This window comes from Cervus elaphus, chromosome 9 (assembly GCF_910594005.1).
Source record: "Cervus elaphus chromosome 9, mCerEla1.1, whole genome shotgun sequence".
NCBI lineage: Eukaryota > Metazoa > Chordata > Mammalia > Artiodactyla > Cervidae > Cervus > Cervus elaphus.
Genome location: NC_057823.1, coordinates 94,409,617 through 94,430,776, shown reverse-complemented (window position 1 = coordinate 94,430,776; position 21,160 = coordinate 94,409,617). Strand labels below are relative to the sequence as shown.

General features: G+C 39.8%; 1 protein-coding gene across 1 annotated transcript in view; it reads right to left on the bottom strand.

Annotated features, from left to right (window-relative positions):
* Positions 1-21,160, bottom strand: part of FAM81B (family with sequence similarity 81 member B) — a 152,067-nt gene that overhangs the window by 2,750 nt on the left and 128,157 nt on the right. The window contains exons 6-7 of the mRNA XM_043913858.1: positions 18,437-18,543; positions 782-917 (exon numbers count right to left, since the gene is read on the bottom strand). Coding sequence (XP_043769793.1) covers positions 782-917; positions 18,437-18,543 — 243 coding nt within the window. The remainder of the gene's footprint in view (positions 1-781; positions 918-18,436; positions 18,544-21,160) is intronic.

The window sequence follows — 21,160 nt, the reverse complement described above, 5'->3', positions numbered from 1 at the left end:
GTAGCAGAACCAGCGGGCCCGCTTGGGGCAGATCGGACCACACGTCCTTCAACAGCCGTATCAGTGATAAAGCTGTGACGCTGACCTCCTCCCTGGGACTCCTGCCTCCATCCACGTCAACAAGCTCAGGTTGGGTAACGGGAGCGTCCTTTCCCGGGCTGCCGGAAGCCGCTGTCCTGAAGTTCCAGAATTGTCTTAGTTGAATCACCTGCAAGGCTGGCTGTGCTGCGCTCCCGTCGGGGCTCAGCAGCGTGGCCGGCATTGCTGGTTGGAGGAGGGAGCCTGCAATAGATTTCCTCTATATGCCTGTCGCCTGACCCCGAAGCCTGGGGGTGTCTCTACAAGGTCTGACCTGGAAAAGGAGTTTTGGAAACCTCTTCTGATCTACCAGCAGATCTCCAGACAGGTAAAAACGACTTGTTTAAGGCAGTTTTCAGGTTTTATCGTGTCTGAGCGTCACCCAAGGAGCTTATCCGGGAGCAGATCCCCAGGGGAGGCTCTGGAGGGTCTGATGCTTCAGCTCTGGGCTGGGACCAGGAATCTGTACTTTTAAAAGCTCTCTTTGTTTTTACGCTGCTACAGGGAGAGATACCCGGAGGCCTGGGAGGGTCACAGAATTGGGGAGGAGCAGACAGGACCAGAAGGCAGGCCTCTGGATTCCTATTCCAGTGCTAAAAAGTCAGTTACTGAGGCGCTGAAGGTTACTGTGAGGTTTCAAGTATAGCTCTGGAGACTCGGACTCACTGCTCACATCTAGACAGGGGAAGAACAGAGCCCTTACCAGCTTCTCCTGCAGGAGGGCCAGATGCTGGTTTGCCCGGCTGAACTGCTCTTGTTCGTATTTGATGACCTGGTTTTCTGTTCGTTTTTGATGGTTCTCCATTTCCTCATATAGATTCAATGAAAGAGAATTAAATCTAGGGGGGAAAGTGGTTTGTTCTATTTTAGCAAGTAAATTTACGCATAAAACCGACATTTATTGAAAACCCTGCCTTTATTTTTTTTGGATGATGAGGGTCCATGTGCCCAGCAAACACTTAGGGGTGATGGGGATGGGTAAGGGAGCACACACTGGGTCCCTGCCGACAGCACCCATCCGCACAGCCTGAAACGCACGTCCACACAGTGGCAGGAGCGCGCGTACACACACATACACACACACACACACCCCTGTACCATCTCCTCTCGGTGCCCAGGCTGCAGTGTGTGTGCGGAAGAATTACTTCAACAAGTCGCTTGGCCTGGTATACCTTTTCTCTGAAAGGTTACATAGTAAATATTTCAGGCTTTTCAGGCCATGTAGTCTCTCTTGCAACCATTTGTCTGCCGGCCCAGTGGGAAAGCAGCCCCACATGATACAAATTATAGACTTTTTTTAAAAATAAAGAGATAATGAGCAAATGAGGTGGCTATCGTCTAATGACACTTTGTGCACACTGACATTTAAATTTCGTGTGATGTCATGAAGTATGCTCTTTCCTTTAAAAAATGATTAGAAAGTGTAAGAGCCGTTCTTAGCTAGGGGCAGACTGGTGAAGGGCGGTAGTTGGCCAAATCTTTTCTCTGCTAGGGTCACTGTGAAGCTGAGCAGGCGCTGGGCGAGAGAGCACAGTCAGAGGGAGAAATGGGGACAGGAGACAGGAGAGAGACCGAAAGGACTCTGGGAAGCAGAGTGTCCAAGGGAGGTCTCCTCGCTGATCACCTCTGCTTCCGGCAAACCTTCAGTGAAGTCCCCAGGTGTCACGGGTGGATCTCTGTGAGTGGATTCTTTATTCTTTCCGGGGGTGGGGGTGGATTTAGAGAGATGCTGAGTTACTCAAGTGGGGCAAAATCAGAAAAATCAAGAAGTGTGCAGAAAGGAGCTGCTCACATCAAGTCAACGCACAATAGGACTGTTAAATAACAGAGGGAAGGATTTAAACAGAAGTAGATGTCATTGTTCTTGTTCAGTCCCTAAGTCATGGCCGACTCTTTGCAACCCCATGGACTGTAGCGCACCAGGATTCGCTGTCCTTCACTATCTCCCCAAATTTGCTAAAATTAAAAGGATTGGAATCATGTAGCATCAGTTTGAAAATTCACTGCAGAGTGGCTGAGAGTGTGAGAGGGGAGTCCTCATCCGAAATGATTGAGAAGGGTGATGGGGCCTGGGGACTGGTTTCTGAAGATGTTTTCTGCTTGTGACTTGCTCATGATAAGATGTCACGTTCGAATTCTGTTTAGACTAGGCTAAATATTAGATCGCAGGAAAAGGGCATGTCATTTGTTATTGAAAATATTCAGACTGCCTTAAACTGTGGGGTGACTTGAATAATAGTTACTGTAATGGTTTCAGGAAAAGTTACATGCAGCTAATTTGGTGTGTGACATTTATCACTGGAAATTGCCTAAGGCATGCTAGACATGTACCGTATTGCATGCTTCTTTAGCTCTCCTGAAAAAGTGTTTGGACTATCAGTTGGAAAAGATGATAGTGAGGTTATTTCCATTTTTATGTAAACTCGGGGTCAGTTAGCAATGTCTGGAGACGTTTTTGCTTATCACGAATGGGAGGTGCTACTTGAGCCATGGTGGGTAAACATCCTACCATGAACAGGGAAGCCTCATAACAAAGAATTATCCCGCCAAAATGCTAATAGTGCCAAGGCTGAGAAACTCAGATTTGGATGATGAAATGCAGAAATGGAAAAGGTAGTTACTTTTTCAGTATATTTGTTGTAGTGTGATGGCTAAATTCTGGTCTCCATCTTTCTGAATTAACACTTTTTGATACAGAGAGGAATATTTTTCATATAGAAAGCATCAAAATAGAAATTTATCCTTGATGCGGGTAAGTTTCTCAATCGTGAAGAATATGAAGTTGATTATTCTTCCTGTTCTTAGTTTAAGCTTGCTTTGTAAACACTTGTGCTGCTGGCTAATGACAGATGTTGGATCTCAGATAAATTAGCCCCCCAATGGATAAGTGGACAATCTCCGTTTAGCCAACTGCTGCCTCTGTCTGGACCACTCTTCCTGAGAATATACAATGGCTCCTGCCCTAATTTCACTTATGTTTATATTCAAGCACCACCTTATCACAGAAGTTTTTCTGGATACTCCCTATTGCTTTACCCTTCTTTATTTTTCTTCAAAATGCTCATCATCACATGATACATAATATGTAGGTCGTCTCCACTAGAAAGTGAAGGCAAGGATTTTGCTTTGTTCATGGCTGTGAACCATGCCTGGAATATAGAAATGCTCAGTTAAGCAGAGGCTGAATAAATGATTTATTCTTTCTCATTGAATACGTTTTATTAGGGCTGTTAACAAATAGCAAAAACATAGACATATCAAGCTATTTAGAGGCCTAATCTTTGATTTTCATCTTCCCTTCTCTCTTGTGGAAGGATTAATTGTGATGGTTAAGTGGGAGAGTAAATCTCCAGATAACTAAGAGTTAGCTTTACCATCAAGAATCCGTCCTTCAGTTCTCACCTTCACTGTGTAAATAAATGAGAACATTTACTCTCATCAGTAATAAAATATTAAAATCCCTCTGAAAATCAAGGAACCATTAAATGTACTCAGGTAATATCTCTGGAAGGACGTGGCAGTAATTGAAATTCTGAAATTAAAATAAACCATAAAGAATGAATTACTTTTTATGATCTTCTTATCACGAGCTTTTGCCTGTAATTGGAAACTCACTTTCCTGGTAACAGTCTGAGGTCAGATCCTGTCTATTGTTAGCTTATTAAAATAGAAAGGCATTATTTACGAGCATTCTCCTTGAAAGGTAAAAAGGATAAAAAGAGTGGTTTATATAAATATTTTCCTTTCTTTTGACTTTTCCCTAACATAATGGACATGATTTGCCATATAAGAATTATTGTTCTGTTAATTATAGAACATACAGTTATAATCTTAATAGGATGAATTTATCTTAGATAACACATTTTAGTTCTCAAATCCTCTATATCACTGGTTATGGGAGTATTTCAATCAGATGTAGTTGCATAGGTAAGTAGGTAGGTAGACGGATAGATGGAGTGATAGGTAACTTTTTCTTTCCTTTTCCTTAAATCATAAATCAGACTTTTAAATTATGGCCAGAGACCTCACTAGCATAAACATGAGATAAGGGCTGATTTTTAACATTTTTTCATACTGATAGAATCTGGTTAAAATGCACACCAAGGGCAATTATAAGGGAGAAAGTTACAGAAGAGTAAAAGAAAATTTAGTAGGACTCTATAGACACCATGAGAGCCCAGTGTAGAGAGGGGTGTGTGTGTGTGTGTGCGCGCGCGTGTGCAAAAGCATGCTCCCTCACATCTGAGTCATGGTGAGCCGTGAAGTGTAGCCTGCTAGGCTCCTCTGTCCGTGGGATTATCCTGGCAAGAATACTGGAGTAGGCTGCCATTTCCTCCTCCAAGGGAGTTCCCAACCCAGGGATCGAAACTTCATCTCTTGTGTCTGCAGTGTTGGCAGGCGGATTCGTAACCACTACCACCTGGGAAGCCCATGGCTGTGGTGAGAGTGAATGGTGAGGACAGAGAGGGAGGCTTGGAACAAGTATCCCAGTGACCTCCCTGGTTGCAGATGACATACAAAAATGACAGAGCTCCATCCTGGGCTAGTTTTACCAGCTCTCTCCTGTCTCAAACCCAGTCGTCTTGCATTCAACAATCTGTTGAATGAACTTTTTTAGAAGACTTAAATATTTTGAATTCTTGAAAGCTGTTACTATTACTAGGCTTTTGAGAGTTCAGACGGTGGCTTTAACTACACAAGAATATAGAAAGATTTAGTGCCATTTGGTGGGCTATAAATGCAGATGTCTTCATTTTTTGTAATCCTATCTGAATAAGTCCTTTAGATTAGGTACTATTGTTTGTTTAGAGATTGAGTCTAAGAATCTAAGTTTCATGTCACAAACAAGAAATAAATTTTAAGAAATGTTTTTATGAACTAAATTTATACCAATAGTGAGTGAGTGAAAGTCGCTTAGTATGTCCGACTCTTTGCAACCCCATGGACTATACTCTCCATGGAATTCTACAGGCCAGAACACTGGAGTGGGTAGCCTTCCCCTTCTCCAGGGGATCTTCCCAACCCAGGGACTGAACCCAGGTCTCCTGCATTGCAGGAGGATTCTTTACCAGCTGAGCCACAGGGGAAGCCCTTTATACCAATAACCTCAAATTAATTTCTTCTTAGCATTCTGTGGTTTTTAATGAGTGACACTAGTTAATTCAACTTCACTCTGATAGAAAAACTTTTGTTTATTGTTTGTTACAAATTGTACTTCAGTTTAAATTCCAGTATCTTCATAGCCTCAGACCATCAGTTTTGAACACCTGATCATTCCCTTTCCTAAATTTCAGTAGCACAGTTCAGTTCAGTCGGTCAGTCACATATGACTCTTTGTAACCCCATGGATTGCAACATGCCAGGCCTCCCTGTCCAGCACCAACTCCTGGAGCTTGCTCAAACTCACATCCTTTGAGTCAGTGATGCCATCCAACCATCTCATCCTCTATCATCCCCTTCTCCTCCTGCCTTCAATTTTTGCCAGCATCAGGGTCTTTTCCAATTAGTCCTTCAAATCAGGTGGCCAAAGTATTGGAGTTTCAGCTGCAGCATCAGTCCTTCCAATGAATATTCAGGACTGATTTCCTTTCAGATTGACTGGTTTGATCTCCTTGCAGTCCAAGGGAGTCTCAAGAGTCTTCTCCAGCACTGCAGTTCAAAAGCATCAATTCTTCTGCACTCAGATTTCTTTATATTCCAACTCTCACATCTATACATGACTACTAGGAAAACCATAGCTTTGACTAGATTGTCCTTTGTTGGCAGAGTCATGTCTCTGCTTTTTAATATGCTGTCTAGGTTGGTCATAGCACAATTAGTTTAATATGTGAAATTATGAGATGGAGGCATCACAGATGACACAAATAGCCTGATTTGGAGTCAGACACTTTCTAACTATGTGACTTCAGGCAAATTATTTAATTTCCATGATTATGAGTTACCTTGTGTTTGAAATGAAGATAAAACCCAGCCAGAAGAGCTGAGTGCACTTGAGCAGCATGAGCATTTAGTGACTGGTGGGTGGCGGTGGTGGTTTAGTCACTAATTTGTGTCCAACTCTTTGTGACCCTATGGACTATAGCCCACCAGGCTCCTCTGTCCATGGGATTCTCCAGGCAAGAATCCTAGAGGGGGTTGCCATTTCCTTCTCCAGGGGATCTTCCCGACCCAGGGATCGAACCTACGTCTCCTTCTTGACAGGCAGATTCTTTAGCACGTGAGCCGCCTGGGAAGCCCTTAGTGATTGGCAGGCGTTTATAAATGACAATGAATATTTATTATTTCTGCCTACTGATATATTTCATTTAACATCTCAACTTTCACTTTACCTGTTAGTGAGCTTTTCACTTATTTGTGTGTTTTCTCCCTTACTGTCTATGGCCGTGATTATATCTTTGGATTTTCCAAAACACAACTTAATGCATTATAGATACTCAAAACAGTCTTTTGTTCATTGGCTTCTTTTTGTACGAAACGTGCTGGGTGCTGAGGATACGAAGATGAATGAGACAGGTCCTTGCTCTGATTTGTTTTCTACCATGGCAGCACTTTCAAAGCTGTGTAGTAAGACTTGACTCTCTGCATTTGCTTCATTGGCCAAGTGCTTTTTCTTATAATTCACTATCAACTGAACAACATCAGCAGCAAGAACTATCGAGGGAGTGCTGCCTCTGCCAGCCCCTTGCTGAAAGGCAGCCATGGTTCATGATGCCTGAGACTTGTCTGTAAGCACTCGGTTGTTGGTTGAGGACATTACTTAGCTGACCATCTGACTAAGGCCCTTCGGGAAGGAGGAGGCTCAGTGCAGAGGTCCAGATGATGCAGCCTGTGCATCTCCTTTGTCAGATCAAATGATCACTTCTGTGCCAAAGCCCCATGAACTCACTAGAAAATCCCCAGATAATATTGTGGCTTTTAAGTTCAATATATTAATAAAATATGTTCCGTCTACCATCAAACTTGAATTTGTTAAAGTTTCTAAATGGGAAAAATTGCTCAATTAAACTTACCCTTTAATGTTATTAAAAGCTTTTAGTCTTTTTGTTCAGAAACAGTTTTCTTTTTTCTTAAAAAAGTAAAGCAAATACTATACTCCACCCACTTTGCTTTGAGAAGTGCTCTAATTGAAAAAAAAAAAAAAAAAAAAGCCCTACCCACCTCACTTTCTCTTTGAACAGAAAACTTTGTAATATATAGCTTAAAGGGTTAATATCCCTAATGTGAAGGAATCCTAGCAGTAGATAAGAAAGTATTGAAAATAAATGGTAAAAAATGGGCAATTCACAGAAATTCAAAGGGTGAAGGGAATGCAAATGAAAGAAAGAAATGCTATTTTTCACCCTTTAATTGGCAAATATTAAAAAGAATAATCAGTGTGGATAAGATTGCACAGAAGAGAGAGGAGCCAAGATGGCGAAGGAATAGGACGGGGAGACCACTTTCTCTCCTACAAATTCATCAAAAGAATAACTGAACGCAGAGCAAACTTCACAAAACAACTTCTGATCACTAGCTGAGGTCATCAGGCGCCCAGAAAAGCAGCCCATTGTCTTCGAAAGGAGGTAGGACAAAATATAAAAGATAAAAAGTGAGACAAAAGAGCTAAGGACCGAGATCCGTCCCGGGAAGGGAGTCTTAATAGAGGACGTTTCCAGACACCGGGAAACCCTTGCATTGGCAGGCCTCGGGGAAGTGTTTGAATCTCGGAGGGCAACCTGACTGGGAGGGAAACAATAAATAAAACCCACAGATTACGAGCATAAAAGCAACTCCCAGCAGAAAAGTACCCCAGACAGCCGCATCCGCCACCAGCAAGTGGGGGCGGAACTGAGAGGAGCGGGCGGCATTGTTTGGGGTAGGGTCCGGGCCTGAGTGCCCTGAGGACAATCGGAGGGAGCTTTTTTGAGTTGCCAACTTGAACTGTGGGAGAGCAAAAAAGAGAGAGAAAATTAACCGGCCGGAACACACTGCTGGCAGTTCGCAGAACAAAGGGACCGAGAAAGTCCAGAGAAGAGCTCGCCGACTGCGGGGACCAAGAAAGTCCAGGGAAGAGCTCGCCGACTGCGGACGGGCCTAGCCCCGCCGGAGGCAGGAGGCAGAGGGGAGGGGAAAGGGGGCAGGCTTGGCCCTAAGGACCGCATCCCCAGCTGCACTGCAAACAGGCCTCCACTTTCTAATCAAAGACCTCCTGAGATTCTGGATGGTTGACATCCGCCGGGAGGGTCGCGGCGAGACACAGGGCGCAGGCAACTGACTGGCGCGGGCAGGGACTGGGGCTGGGGACGTGGAGGGCAGAAGGCGCGCGCACCCAACTGGCACCGGCGGAAACTGAGACTGGGACCGTGGAAGGGAGTGGGCGCGCCACACCCGGGGAGAGTGCGCCCACCAAGCCCCTGGCTGCCTGGACCGCTCTGACGGGGAAGGCACAGAGAGCAGGCGCAGCTTTTTGTTCCGCGCTTTTGTGGAACACCCGAGGGCGGGAACCTCGCGCAGCGTGGGGCGCGCTCCATATAGAACAGCCGGGAGCCTGAGCAGCGCAGACGGAGAAAGCAGCGCCAGCCCCTCCCTGCAGCGCCAGCCCATCCCCGCAGCGTCAGCCCCTCCCCGCAGCGTCAGCCCCGCCCCACAGCGCCAGCCCATCCCCGCAGCGTCAGCCCCTCCCAGCAGCGCAACGGAACTAGCTACCTGAATAAGAGTCCACCTCCGCCCGCCTGTGTCAGGGCGGAAATGAGGCTCTGAAGAGACCGGCAAACAGAAGCCAAATAAACAAAGGACACCGCTTCAGAAGGGACTGGTGCAACAGATTAAAATCCCTGTAGAAAACACCGACTACACTGGAAGGGGCCTGTAACTATCGAGAAGTGTAAGCTGGAACGAGGAGCTATCTGAAACCAAGCTGAACCCACACTGACCGCAACAGCTCCAGAGAAATTCCTAGATATATTTTTACTTTTTTTTTTTTTAAGTAAGGAAAAAAAAATTGTTTTATTTTTTCTCTTTTATTTTCCTTTAAAATTCCCTATTACTCCCCCATTACTCCTTAACTTTCATTTTCATAGATTTTTATGATTTTTTAATTAGGGAAAATTTTTTTTCTTTCTTTTTTTTTTCCTTCTTTTTTTTCCTTTTTCTCTTCTATTCTCTATTTTTCTTTTTCTCTTATTTCTTTTAAAGTCCTCTAGTACTCCTCTACTACTCCTTAATTTTCATTTTCAATACACTATAACCTTACACACACACAAAAAAAAAGAGAAGCCCTATTTTTAAACTGAACTTCATATATATTTCTAAAATTTTCTTTGTGTGTTTTGGTTTTTGTTTTTAAAATATTATTTTTAAGAGTCTAACCTCTACTCTAGATTTTTAATTTTTGTTTTTCAGTATATGATATAAATTGTGAACATTTAAGAATCCAATATTCAGTTCCCATTTTTATTCAGGAGTGTGTTGATTATTCTCTCCCAATCTTGACTCTCCGTTTTCTACCTCAGAACACCTCTATTTCCTCCTTTCCCCTTCTCTTCCCAATCCAATTCTGTGAATCTTTGTGGGTGTCTGGGCTACGAAGAACACTCTGGGAACAGACAGCTGGGTAGATCTGTCTCTCTCCTCTTGAGTCCCCCTTTTTCTCCTCCTGCTCATCTCTATCTCCCTCCTCCCTCTCCTCTTCTTCATGTAACTCTGTGAACCTCTCTGGGTGTCCCTAACGGGGGAGAATCTTTTCGCCATTAACCTAGAAGTTTTATTATCAGTGCTGTATAGTTGGAGAAGTCCTGAGACTACAGGAAGAATAAAACTGAAATCCAGAGGCAGGAGACTTAAGCCCAAAACCTGAGAACACCAGAAAACTCCTGACTACATGGAACTTTAAGGAATAAGTGACTGTCCAAAAGCCTCCATACCTACACTGAAACCAACCACCACCCAAGAGCCAATAAGTTTTAGAGCAAGACATACCACGCAAATTCTCCAGCAACGCAGGAACATAGCCCTGAACGTCAACATACAGGCTGCCCAAGGTCACACCTAACACATAGACCCGTCTCAAAACTCATTACTGGGCACTCCATTGCTCTCCAAAGAGAAGAAATCAAGTTCCATGCACCAGAACACTGACGCAAGCTTCCATAACCAGGAAACCTTGACAAGCCAATCGTCTAACCCCACCCACTGGGTAAAACCTCCACAATAAAAAGGAACCACAGACCTCCAGAATACAGAAAGTCCACTCCAGACACAGCAATCTAAACAAGATGAAAAGGCAAAGAAATACCCAACAGGTAAAGGAACATGAAAAATGTCCACCAAGTCAAACAAAAGAGGAGGAGATAGGGAATCTACCTGAAAAAGAATTTAGAATAATGATAATAAAAATGATCCAAAATCTTGAAAACAAAATGGAGTTACAGATAAATAGCCTGGAGACAAAGATTGAAAAGATGCAAGAAATGTTCAATAAATACCTAGAAGAAATAAAAAAGTCAATTAAAAATGAATAATGCAATGAATGAGATCAAAAACACTCTGGAGGGAACCAAGAGTAGAATAACGGAGGCAGAAGATAGGATAAGTGAGGTAGAAGATAAAATGGTGGAAATAAATGAAGCAGAGAGGAAAAAAGAAAAAAGGATCAAAAGAAATGAGGACAACCTCAGGGACCTCTGGGACAATGTGAAACACCCCAACATTCGAATCATAGGAGTCCCAGAAGAAGAAGACAAAAAGAAAGGCCATGAGAAAACACTCGAGAAGATAATAGCTGAAAACTTCCCTAAAATGGGGAAAGAAATAGTCACCCAAGTCCAAGAAACCCAGAGAGTCCCAAACAGGATAAACCCAAGGCGAAACACCCCAAGACACATATTAATCAAATTAACAAAGATCAAACACAAAGAACAAATACTAAAAGCAGCAAGGGAGAAACAACAAATAACACACAAAGGGATTCCCATAAGGATAACAGCTGATCTATCAATAGAAACCCTCCAGGCCAGAAGGGAATGGCAGGACATACTGAAAGTAATGAAAGAGAATAACCTAAAACCTAGATTACTGTATCCAGCAAGGATCTCATTCAGATATGAAGGAGAATTCAAAAGCTTTACAGACAAGCAGAAGCTGAGAGAATTCAGCACCACCAAACCAGCTCTTCAACAAATGCTAAAGGATCTTCTCTAGACAGGAAACACAGAAAGATTGTATAAACGTGAACCCAAAACAACAAAGTAAATGGCAATGGGACCACACCTTATCAATAACTACCTTAAATGTAAATGGGTTGAATGCCCCAACCAAAAGACAAAGATTGGCTGAATGGATACAAAAACAAGACCCCTATATATGCTGTCTACAAGAGACCCACCTCAAAACAAGAGACACATACAGACTAAAAGTGAAGGGCTGGAAAAAAATATTTCACACAAACGGAGACCAAAAGAAAGCAGGAGTTGCAATACTCATATCAGATAAAATAGACTTTCAAATAAAGGATGTGAAAAGAGACAAAGAAGGACACTACATAATGATCAAAGGATCAATCCAAGAAGAAGATATAACAATTATAAATATATATGCACCCAACATAGGAGCACCGCAATATGTAAGGCAAATGCTAATGAGTATGAAAGAGGAAATTAATAGTAACACAATAATAGTGGGAGACTTTAATACCCCACTCACAACTATGGATAGATCAACTAAACAGAAAATTAACAAGGAAACACAAACCTTAAATGACACAATGGACCAGCTAGATCTAATTGATATCTATAGGACATTTCACCCCAAAACAATCAACTTCACCTTTTTCTCAAGTGCACACGGAACCTTCTCCAGAATAGATCACATCCTGGGCCATAAATCTGGTCTTGGAAAATTCAAAAAAATTGAAATCATTCCAGTCATCTTTTCTGACCACAGTGCAGTAAGATTAGATCTCAATTACAGGAAAAAAAATTGTTAAAAATTCAAACATATGGAGGCTAAATAACATGCTTCTGAATAACCAACAAATCATAGAAGAAATCAAAAAAGAAATCAAAATATGTATAGAAATGAATGAAAATGAAAACACAATAACCCAAAACCTTTGGGACACTGTAAAAGCAGTGCTAACGGGAAGGTTCATAGCATTACAGGCTTACATCAAGAAACAAGAAAAAAGCCAAATAAATAACCTAACTCTACACCTAAAGCAATTAGAGAAGGAAGAAATGAAGAACCCCAGGGTTAGCAGAAGGAAAGAAATCTTAAAAATTAGGGCAGAAATAAATGCAAAAGAAACTAAAGAGACCATAGCAAAAATCAACAAAACTAAAAGCAGTTTTTTTGAAAAAATAAAATTGACAAACCATTAGCAAGGCTCATTAAGAAACAAAGAGAGAAGAACCAAATTAACAAAATTAGAAATGAAAATGGAGAGATCACAACAGACAACACTGAAATACAAAGGATCATAAGAGACTACTACCAGCAGCTCTATGCCAATAAAATGGACAACTTGGATGAAATGGACAAATTCTTAGAAAAGTATAACTTTCCAAAACTGAACCAGGAAGAAATAGAAGATCTTAACAGACCCATCACAAGCAAGGAAATCAAAACTGTAATAAAAAATCTTCCAGCAAACAAAAGCCCAGGACCAGATGGCTTCACAGCTGAATTCTACCAAAAATTTAGAGAAGAGCTAACACCTATCTTACTCAAACTCTTCCAGAAAATTGCAGATGAAGGTAAGCTTCCAAACTCATTCTATGAGGCCACCATCACCCTAATTCCAAAACCAGACAAAGATGCCACAAAAAAAGAAAACTACAGGCCAATATCACTGATGAACATAGATGCAAAAATCCTTAACAAAAGTCTAGCAAACAGAATCCAACAACATATTAAAAAAATCATACACCACGACCAAGTGGGCTTTATCCCAGGAATGCAAGGATTCTTTAATATCCGCAAATCAATCAATGTAATACACCACATTAACAAATTGAAAGATAAAAACCATATGATTATCTCAATAGATGCAGAGAAAACCTTTGACAAAATTCAACACTCATTCATGATTAAAACTCTCCAGAAAGCAGGAATAGAAGGAACATACCTCAACATAATAAAAGCTATATATGACAAACCCACAGCAAGCATCACCCTCAATGGTGAAAAATTGAAAGCATTTCCCCTGAAATCAGGAACAAGACAAGGGTGCCCACTCTCACCACTACTATTCAACATAGTGTTGGAAGTTTTGGCCACAGCAATCAGAGCAGAAAAAGAAGTAAAAGGAATCCAGATAGGAAAAAGAAGAAGTGAAACTCTCGCTGTTTGCAGATGACATGATCCTCTACATAGAAAACCCTAAAGACTCTTCCAGAAAATTACTAGAGCTAATCAATGAATATAGTAAAGTTGCAGGATATAAAATTAACACACAGAAATCCCTTGCATTCCTATATACTAACAATGAAAAAACAGAAAGAGAAATTAAGGAAACTATACCATTCACCATTGCAACAAAAAGAATAAAATACTTAGGAGTATATCTACCTAAAGAAACAAAAGACCTATACATAGAAAACTATAAAACACTGATGAAAGAAATCAAAGAGGACACAAACAGATGGAGAAACATACCGTGTTCATGGATTGGAAGAATCAATATTGTCAAAATGGCTATTCTCCCCAAAGCAATCTATAGATTCAATGCAATCCCTATCAAGCTACCAACGGTATTTTTCACAGAACTAGAACAAATAATTTCACAATTTGTATGGAAATACAAAAAACCTCAAATAGCCAAAGTAATCTTGAGAAAGAAGAATGGAACTGGAGGAATCAACCTGCCTGACTTCAGACTCTACTACAAAGCCACAGTCATCAAGACAGTATGGTACTGGCACAAAGACAGAAATATAGATCAATGGAACAGAATAGAAATCCCAGAGATAAATCCACAAACCTATGGACACCTTATCTTCGACAAAGGATGCAAGGATATACAATGGAAAAAAGACAACTCTTTAACAAGTGGTGCTGGGAAAACTGGTCAACCACTTGTAAAAGAATGAAACTAGAACACTTTCTAACACCATACACAAAAATAAACTCAAAATGGATTAAAGATCTAAATGTAAGACCAGAAACTATAAAACTCCTAGAGGAGAACATAGGCAAAACACTCTCCGACATAAATCACAGGAAGATCCTCTATGACCCACCTCCCAGAATATTGGAAATAAAAGCAAAACTAAACAAATGGGACCTAATGAAACTTAAAAGCTTTTGTACTACAAAGGAAACTATAAGTAAGGTGAAAAGACAGCCCTCAGATTGGGAGAAAATAATAGCAAATGAAGAAACAGACAAAGGATTAATCTCAAAAATATACAAGCAACTCCTGCAGCTCAATTCCAGAAAAATAAATGACCCAATCAAAAAATGGGCCAAAGAACTAAACAGACATTTCTCCAAAGAAGACATACAGATGGCTAACAAACACATGAAAAGATGCTCAACATCACTCATTATCAGAGAAATGCAAATCAAAACCACAATGAGGTACCATTACACGCCAGTCAGGATGGCTGCTATCCAAAAGTCTACAAGCAATAAATGCTGGAGAGGCTGTGGAGAAAAGGGAACCCTCTTACACTGTTGGTGGGAATGCAGACTAGTACAGCCACTATGGAGAACAGTGTGGAGATTTCTTAAAAAACTGGAAATAGAACTGCCATATGACCCAGCAATCCCACTTCTGGGCATACACACTGAGGAAACCAGATCTGAAAGAGACACGTGCACCCCAATGTTCATCGCAGCACTGTTTATAATAGCCAGGACATGGAAGAAACCTAGATGCCCATCAGCAGACGAATGGATAAGGAAGCTGTGGTACATATACACCCTGGAATATTACTCAGCCATTAAAAAGAATTCATTTGAACCAGTTCTGATGAGATGGATGAAACTGGAGCCCATTATACAGAGTGAAGTAAGCCAGAAAGATAAAGAACATTACAGCATACTAACACATATATATGGAATTTAGAAAGATGGTAACGATAACCCTATATGCAAAACAGAAAAAGAGACACAGAAGTACAGAACAGACTTTTGAACTCTGTGGGAGAAGGTGAGGGTGGGATATTTCAAAAGAACAGCATGTATACTATCTATGGTGAAACAGATCACCAGCCCAGGTTGGATGCATGAGACAAGTGCTCGGGCCTGGTTCACTGGGAAGACCCAGAGGAATCGGGTGGAGAGGGAGGTGGGAGGGGGGATTGGGATGGGGAATACGTGTAACTCTATGGCTGATTCATATCAATGTATGACAAAACCCACTGAAATGTTGTGAAGTAATTAGCCTCCAACTAATAAAAAAAAAAAAATTAAAAAAAAAAAAGAATGCACAGAAAGTCCTTCTCAGGCATTGCTGGTATGAGTAAATTGCTACAACATTTTTAGAAATAAATTTATAAAAATTAATACAAACATAAACTCTGACTTAGGAATTTTGCCTATAGAAATAAAAGCACCTATATCTAAGGAAATTTAAGAATATACATGCAGTAATTTTTGTTTGTATAAACTGGAAATTTTTGGTTGTATAAACTGGTAGCTATAAACTGGAAAAGATCTATTCACCAGTAAGATAGTTGAATTAATTATGACATATCTATAAGTTAAAATATTATGCAGCTGTGAAAAATAATTCTAGAATAATATTCACTGATCTAGAGAGATACCAACATATACCGGGAAAAAAAAGTTATTGAGTAATGTGTATAGGATTTATTTTAAAAACCCATGTTCTCTCATATATAATCTATGCTAAACACATATTATATAATGTATAATAAAATCTCCCTTTTCTGTTACATGTTTATATCAACAAGGGGGAAAGTGAGGGAAATTACATCCCTGGTGTTCGCACTGGTTACGTTAGGAAGCCTGAATGGTGACCTCTATTTTTATCTTTACCTTATTTTATTTGTTGCAATGATGCATGCTACTTTTTAATTTAAAAAATAAGTGGAGAAATTTTAAATAAAAGTCTATTGTGTAATTGAATTATAGACTAATAAGTATTTGCCTGGGGAAAAGTCTGGTTTATAAACTATTAAGTACTGTAATACTAATGAAATTTTAAGACTTCATTATTTCAAGTGAGAAAGGATTCCAGGTTATACTATTACAAAAGTTTCCAGATTCAGATTTAACTATTTAGATGATTCATCTATAAGCTGATTTCCCACAGGACTGAAGGTGGAAAAAGTAGGCAACAACATCAGTGAAGCAGTCATCCCTAGATCTCAAACATTTACTTTCCCCCTCTTTTTGGTTTGTTAATATTCTTGACCGCTTTAAGCCAATCTTCCACTCCAGATAATAAGTTCCTTTTCTCCCCCAAAAAATCCATTCTTAAACTGTACTTCTAGAAACAGTTTACTTTTCTATTTCTCCCATGGACACTTTAATTCTAAACTAAAGGGATTAGATCAAACATGACATAGATATTTACTGAGCACCCTCATTGTTCTAGAATTTAAGAACCTAGACAAGCATTTTTAGAGAATGGATAAAGTAGGTATTTTCTTTTTACCCAAGACACTTATTTCTCTTTGAGTTTTAGTGATGACCACTGGTGGTTCAAATGTAAAGATCTGTCTGCAATGTGGAATACCCAATTTTGAGCCATGAGTCTGGGAAGATGCTCTGGAGAAGGGAATGGCAACCCACTCCAGTGGCAACCCAACTCCAGTCTATAGAGTTGTAGAGTCGGACATGACTGAAGCGACTTAGCACACACTGTTTCATTGTTAGCTTCAAGTCTTAGAGGTACAAGAATATACTGGTACGTTTTATAGTCGGTGGCACTTAGATTTAATGAAATATGGTGGAGATGGAGAAAAATGGAGAGAAGGTATATTCATAATTATAATTTGACCAATGCATTAAACTCAAGTGATGTGGGGCAGAGAGGAGAAAGAACAAGAATAGAGAAAGAACAGGAATAGAAGGGCAGAGCCTCTTGATGAAAGTGAAAGAGGAGAGTGAAAAAGCTGGCTTAAAACTCAGCATTCAAAAAATGAAGATTATGGCATTCAGTCCCATCACTTCATGGCAAATAGATGGGGAAACAGTGGAAACAGTAACAGACTTTATTTTCTTGGGCTCCAAAATCATTGCATACAGTGACTGCAGCTATGAAACTGAAAGACACTTGCTTCTTGGAAGAAAAGCTATGACAAACCTAGATAGCATATTAAAAAGCAGAGACATCACTTTGCCGACAAAAGTCCATATAATCAAAGCTATGGTTTTTCCAGTAGTCATGTATGGATATGAGAGTTGGACCATAATGAAGGCTGCGCACCAAAGAATTGATGCTTTTGAATTGTGGTGCTGGAGAAGACTCTTGAGAGTCCCTTGGACATCTAGAAGATCAAATCAGTCAATCCTAAAAGAAATTAACTCAGAATATTCATTGGAAGGACTGATGCTAAAGCTTCAATACTTTGGCCACCTAATGTGAAGAGCTGACTCGCTGGAAAAGACCCTGATGCTGGGAAAGACTGAGGGCAGGAAAGAGAAGAGAAGACAGAGGACAAGATAGTTGGATGACATCACTGACTCAATGGACATGAGTTTTAGCAAACTCTGGGAGATATAGAAGGACAGGGCAGCCTGGCATGCTGCAGTCCATGGGTTCTCAGAGTCAGACCAGACTGAGTGACTCAACAACAAGGAGGTATCACCTAAGTACCTAGAATTTCCTTTGCTGGTACTATGATGCCAGGAAATGGTGGTTATTTAAATAAGAAAGGAGTTGAGGATAAGGAGGCCAATAATTTGAATGTGGAGTCTTGTCTCCTTTATTGCTTTCTCCATTGTACAAGGGAAAACTCAGTGTAATGTGGGATTACAAATAGTATTCAAATAGGGATACTGAAAAGAAGCAAGCAGAGGGTCTTAGAAGAAATCTTAAAGGAAAAGCTAATGAGTCAAACTTAAAAAAATTATTTGATAACTTCATGGAATCTCTGTATATTCAATTGTGCTTTACATTGAGGCATTTTAGTGTACAGTTGATAAGTTAAAATTATACTCTTATCAGAAAGTGTCATTTCAGTTGCAATTATGCAAATGAGAATGGCAAATTAATATGCATAGTTCTTCTATTAAAATATGGTATGAATCCCTTTAGTATAAAATATTCTCTGCACATCAGTGTGTTGCTTTATTGCTTGGCCAGGTTCAAATTCCTGGAATAGGATTTTATCTAGTGCTAATGCTTTCATTAGGCAAAACCCTTTGGAATGCATTAAACAGAATTAAAAATCTTCCATTCACTTACTTGAACTCCAAAAGGTTCATTTCGTGGCGATAATCCCCCTGGACCATCTTTAAATTTGAGATTTGCTCAGAACTGGAAGCCTCTATCTTTTCTAAGAGCTGCATTACCTAATGAAAGTACAAAAGGGAGCTTTTTTGTGGGTGAACAAAACCACTAGCACTTACATTCATTATACTTTATTCCTAAAGGAGCCCGGAATAAAGACTTGAGCCTAAAGCATGTTTGCATTTGAAAATGATTTTTGTCAAAGGAATGATTCAACAGTTTTAACACTACTTTCAGGGAAAGAACAATGGGGGGGTGTTCCATTCTGCTGTCTATAATAATCTTTTTGATAAGAAACCATCTAATGATATAACAAAAGCATGCTATTGACCTTGGTTTATCAGTTTGTTGGTTGGATTGTTGCTTTATTTTCTCTCCCCAGTTACAGTGTAAGCCACTCTATCTTCTATCACCATTATATCCTCAGGACACATTAGATGACCACTGGTACAGGCTCACTAAATGCTCTTGAATAAACGCTGCAATGAATAACTGGCTCTGCAAAGAAAACACCTGAGTGGTCTAAGATCAGGCCTCAGGAATTTCTAGGTAGAATTCTGACATGAGCACAAATAAATTCCAAGTGAAATAACTTAGGACATTTTAAACATAGGATCTGCTCACTTAGCAACTTTCAAATATGCAACTCAGTACTATTAACCATAGTCATTATGCTGTCCATTACATCACAAGACATTTATTTTTATAAACTCTCTTGATTTAGTAAAATAGGAATGCTGCTGTGTTAGTTGATCAATTGTGTCCAACTCTTTGCAACCCCGTGAACTGTTGCCTGCCAGGCTCCTCTCTCCATGGGATTCTCCAGGCAAGAATACTGGAGTGGGTAGCCATTTCCTTCTCCAAGGGATCTTCCTGACCCAGGGATTGAACCTGGATCTCCTGAACTGCAGGCAGATTCTTTACAGTCTGAGTCACCAGGAAAAAGATTTATTGAGAAAGTTTATTTCGTCCATGAGAGGAGAAACACTGGGGACATTTCTGTTGAAGTCAGGAACAAGACCAGGATGCCCTCTGTCCCTGCTTTATTATTTAATATTGTACCAGAGTTATTATTCAAAACACTTAGAGAAAAGAAATTATGTATATGAAAATGGAAAAAGGTGAGGCCAAATGATTTTTACTTACAAATCATATGATTGTGTGTCTGGAAAAACCAAAGACCAACTGAAAAATTGCTATAATCAAGAAGACAATTCACTAATTATAAAATTAATACAGCCTTTATAATACACAACTAACAAGTAGTTAGAAGATATAATAAAAGCCCCATTACAATTAACTAAAGAAAAGGATAAGTCTCAAAATATATTTAAGATAATGACAAATCTACATGAGGAAAATTTGAAACCACTCCTGAAGGATATAAAAGCAAACCTGAACAAATGGAAAGTACCCTATGTTCTTGGATAAAACACTCAGCATTATGACTATGTCAGTTCTAAAGTTAATTTATAAATTTTACATGATTTCAATTTAATTAAAGCAGAGTTATTTGTCAATTTACTTGCTGGACCTAGACAGGCTAATCTTAAAATCATCTGCAAAAGCAATTATCACTAGGAAAAGGAAAAAAAGAAACAGTGGAGAGACTAGCCCTATCAGATATTAAAAACACTACAAGGTCTCAATAATTAAAATGATAATGAAGGCAATCCTATTTTAGAAAAAAAATTCCAAAATGAATCAAGAATTTGAATATAAATAATAAAGCCCTGAAAGTGTTAGAAGAAAATATAAGCAATTCTGTCAAGCCTTTGTGTGAGAAAGCTCTAACTGTGACTTAAAATCTCAGAAGCCACATACACATATAAAAAGAAGACTGATAAATTCAGCTATAAATAGAGACCATGTACAAACCAAAAGTCGAAAGACACATGAAAAACTGGAAAAATATATTTGCAGCTCACACTATAGGGAATCAACTCACCTTGCTAACATACAAAGAGCTCCTGGAAATTGAAAGAGAACAATAGCCCAATAGAGAAGTGGATAAAAGATATGAACAGGTAGCTCACTGGAAACGAAGTACAACTAGCTCTTAAATAAATGAAAACATGTAATAAGAAAGGCTAATTAAAACAGAGATGTCTTGTCCTTTAAGAAAGGTAAAATTCAAGAGTCAAACAACACTCAGTGGTGAGGCAATGGGGATATAGGACATTTTATATATTGCTGGTGGGTATGCAATATGGTAAAAACTCTGCAAAGAGCAAAATCTTTCAAGAGAACAAGCACAGTACCTTTGACCCCGCAAGCTCACTTCTGGGTATTTATTCTACAGACATACAAAATGACATAAGTGCAAGGTTACACACTGTAGCATTGTTTGAAAGAGCAAATTAGTGAAAAGAATCCGAATGTTGATCCATGAGAGACTGATTAAATGAGCTGTTATACACAGAGGAAGAGGACACAGTTGTGAAAAAGAATGAGGAAGCCCTCCATGTACTGATAGGATGGGTCTCTAGGATATGTTTGTTTAGAAAAAAAAAGGTGCATAGTAATATAATATGTTATCTTCTGTGTAAAAAGGAGGAAATAAGAATATGAATTTGTATTTGCTTCTACCTGTAAAGTCCTGGGTGTTCATTGGAAGGACTGATGTTGAAGCTGAAACTCCAATACTTTGGCCACCTGATGCGAAGAGCTGACTTATTT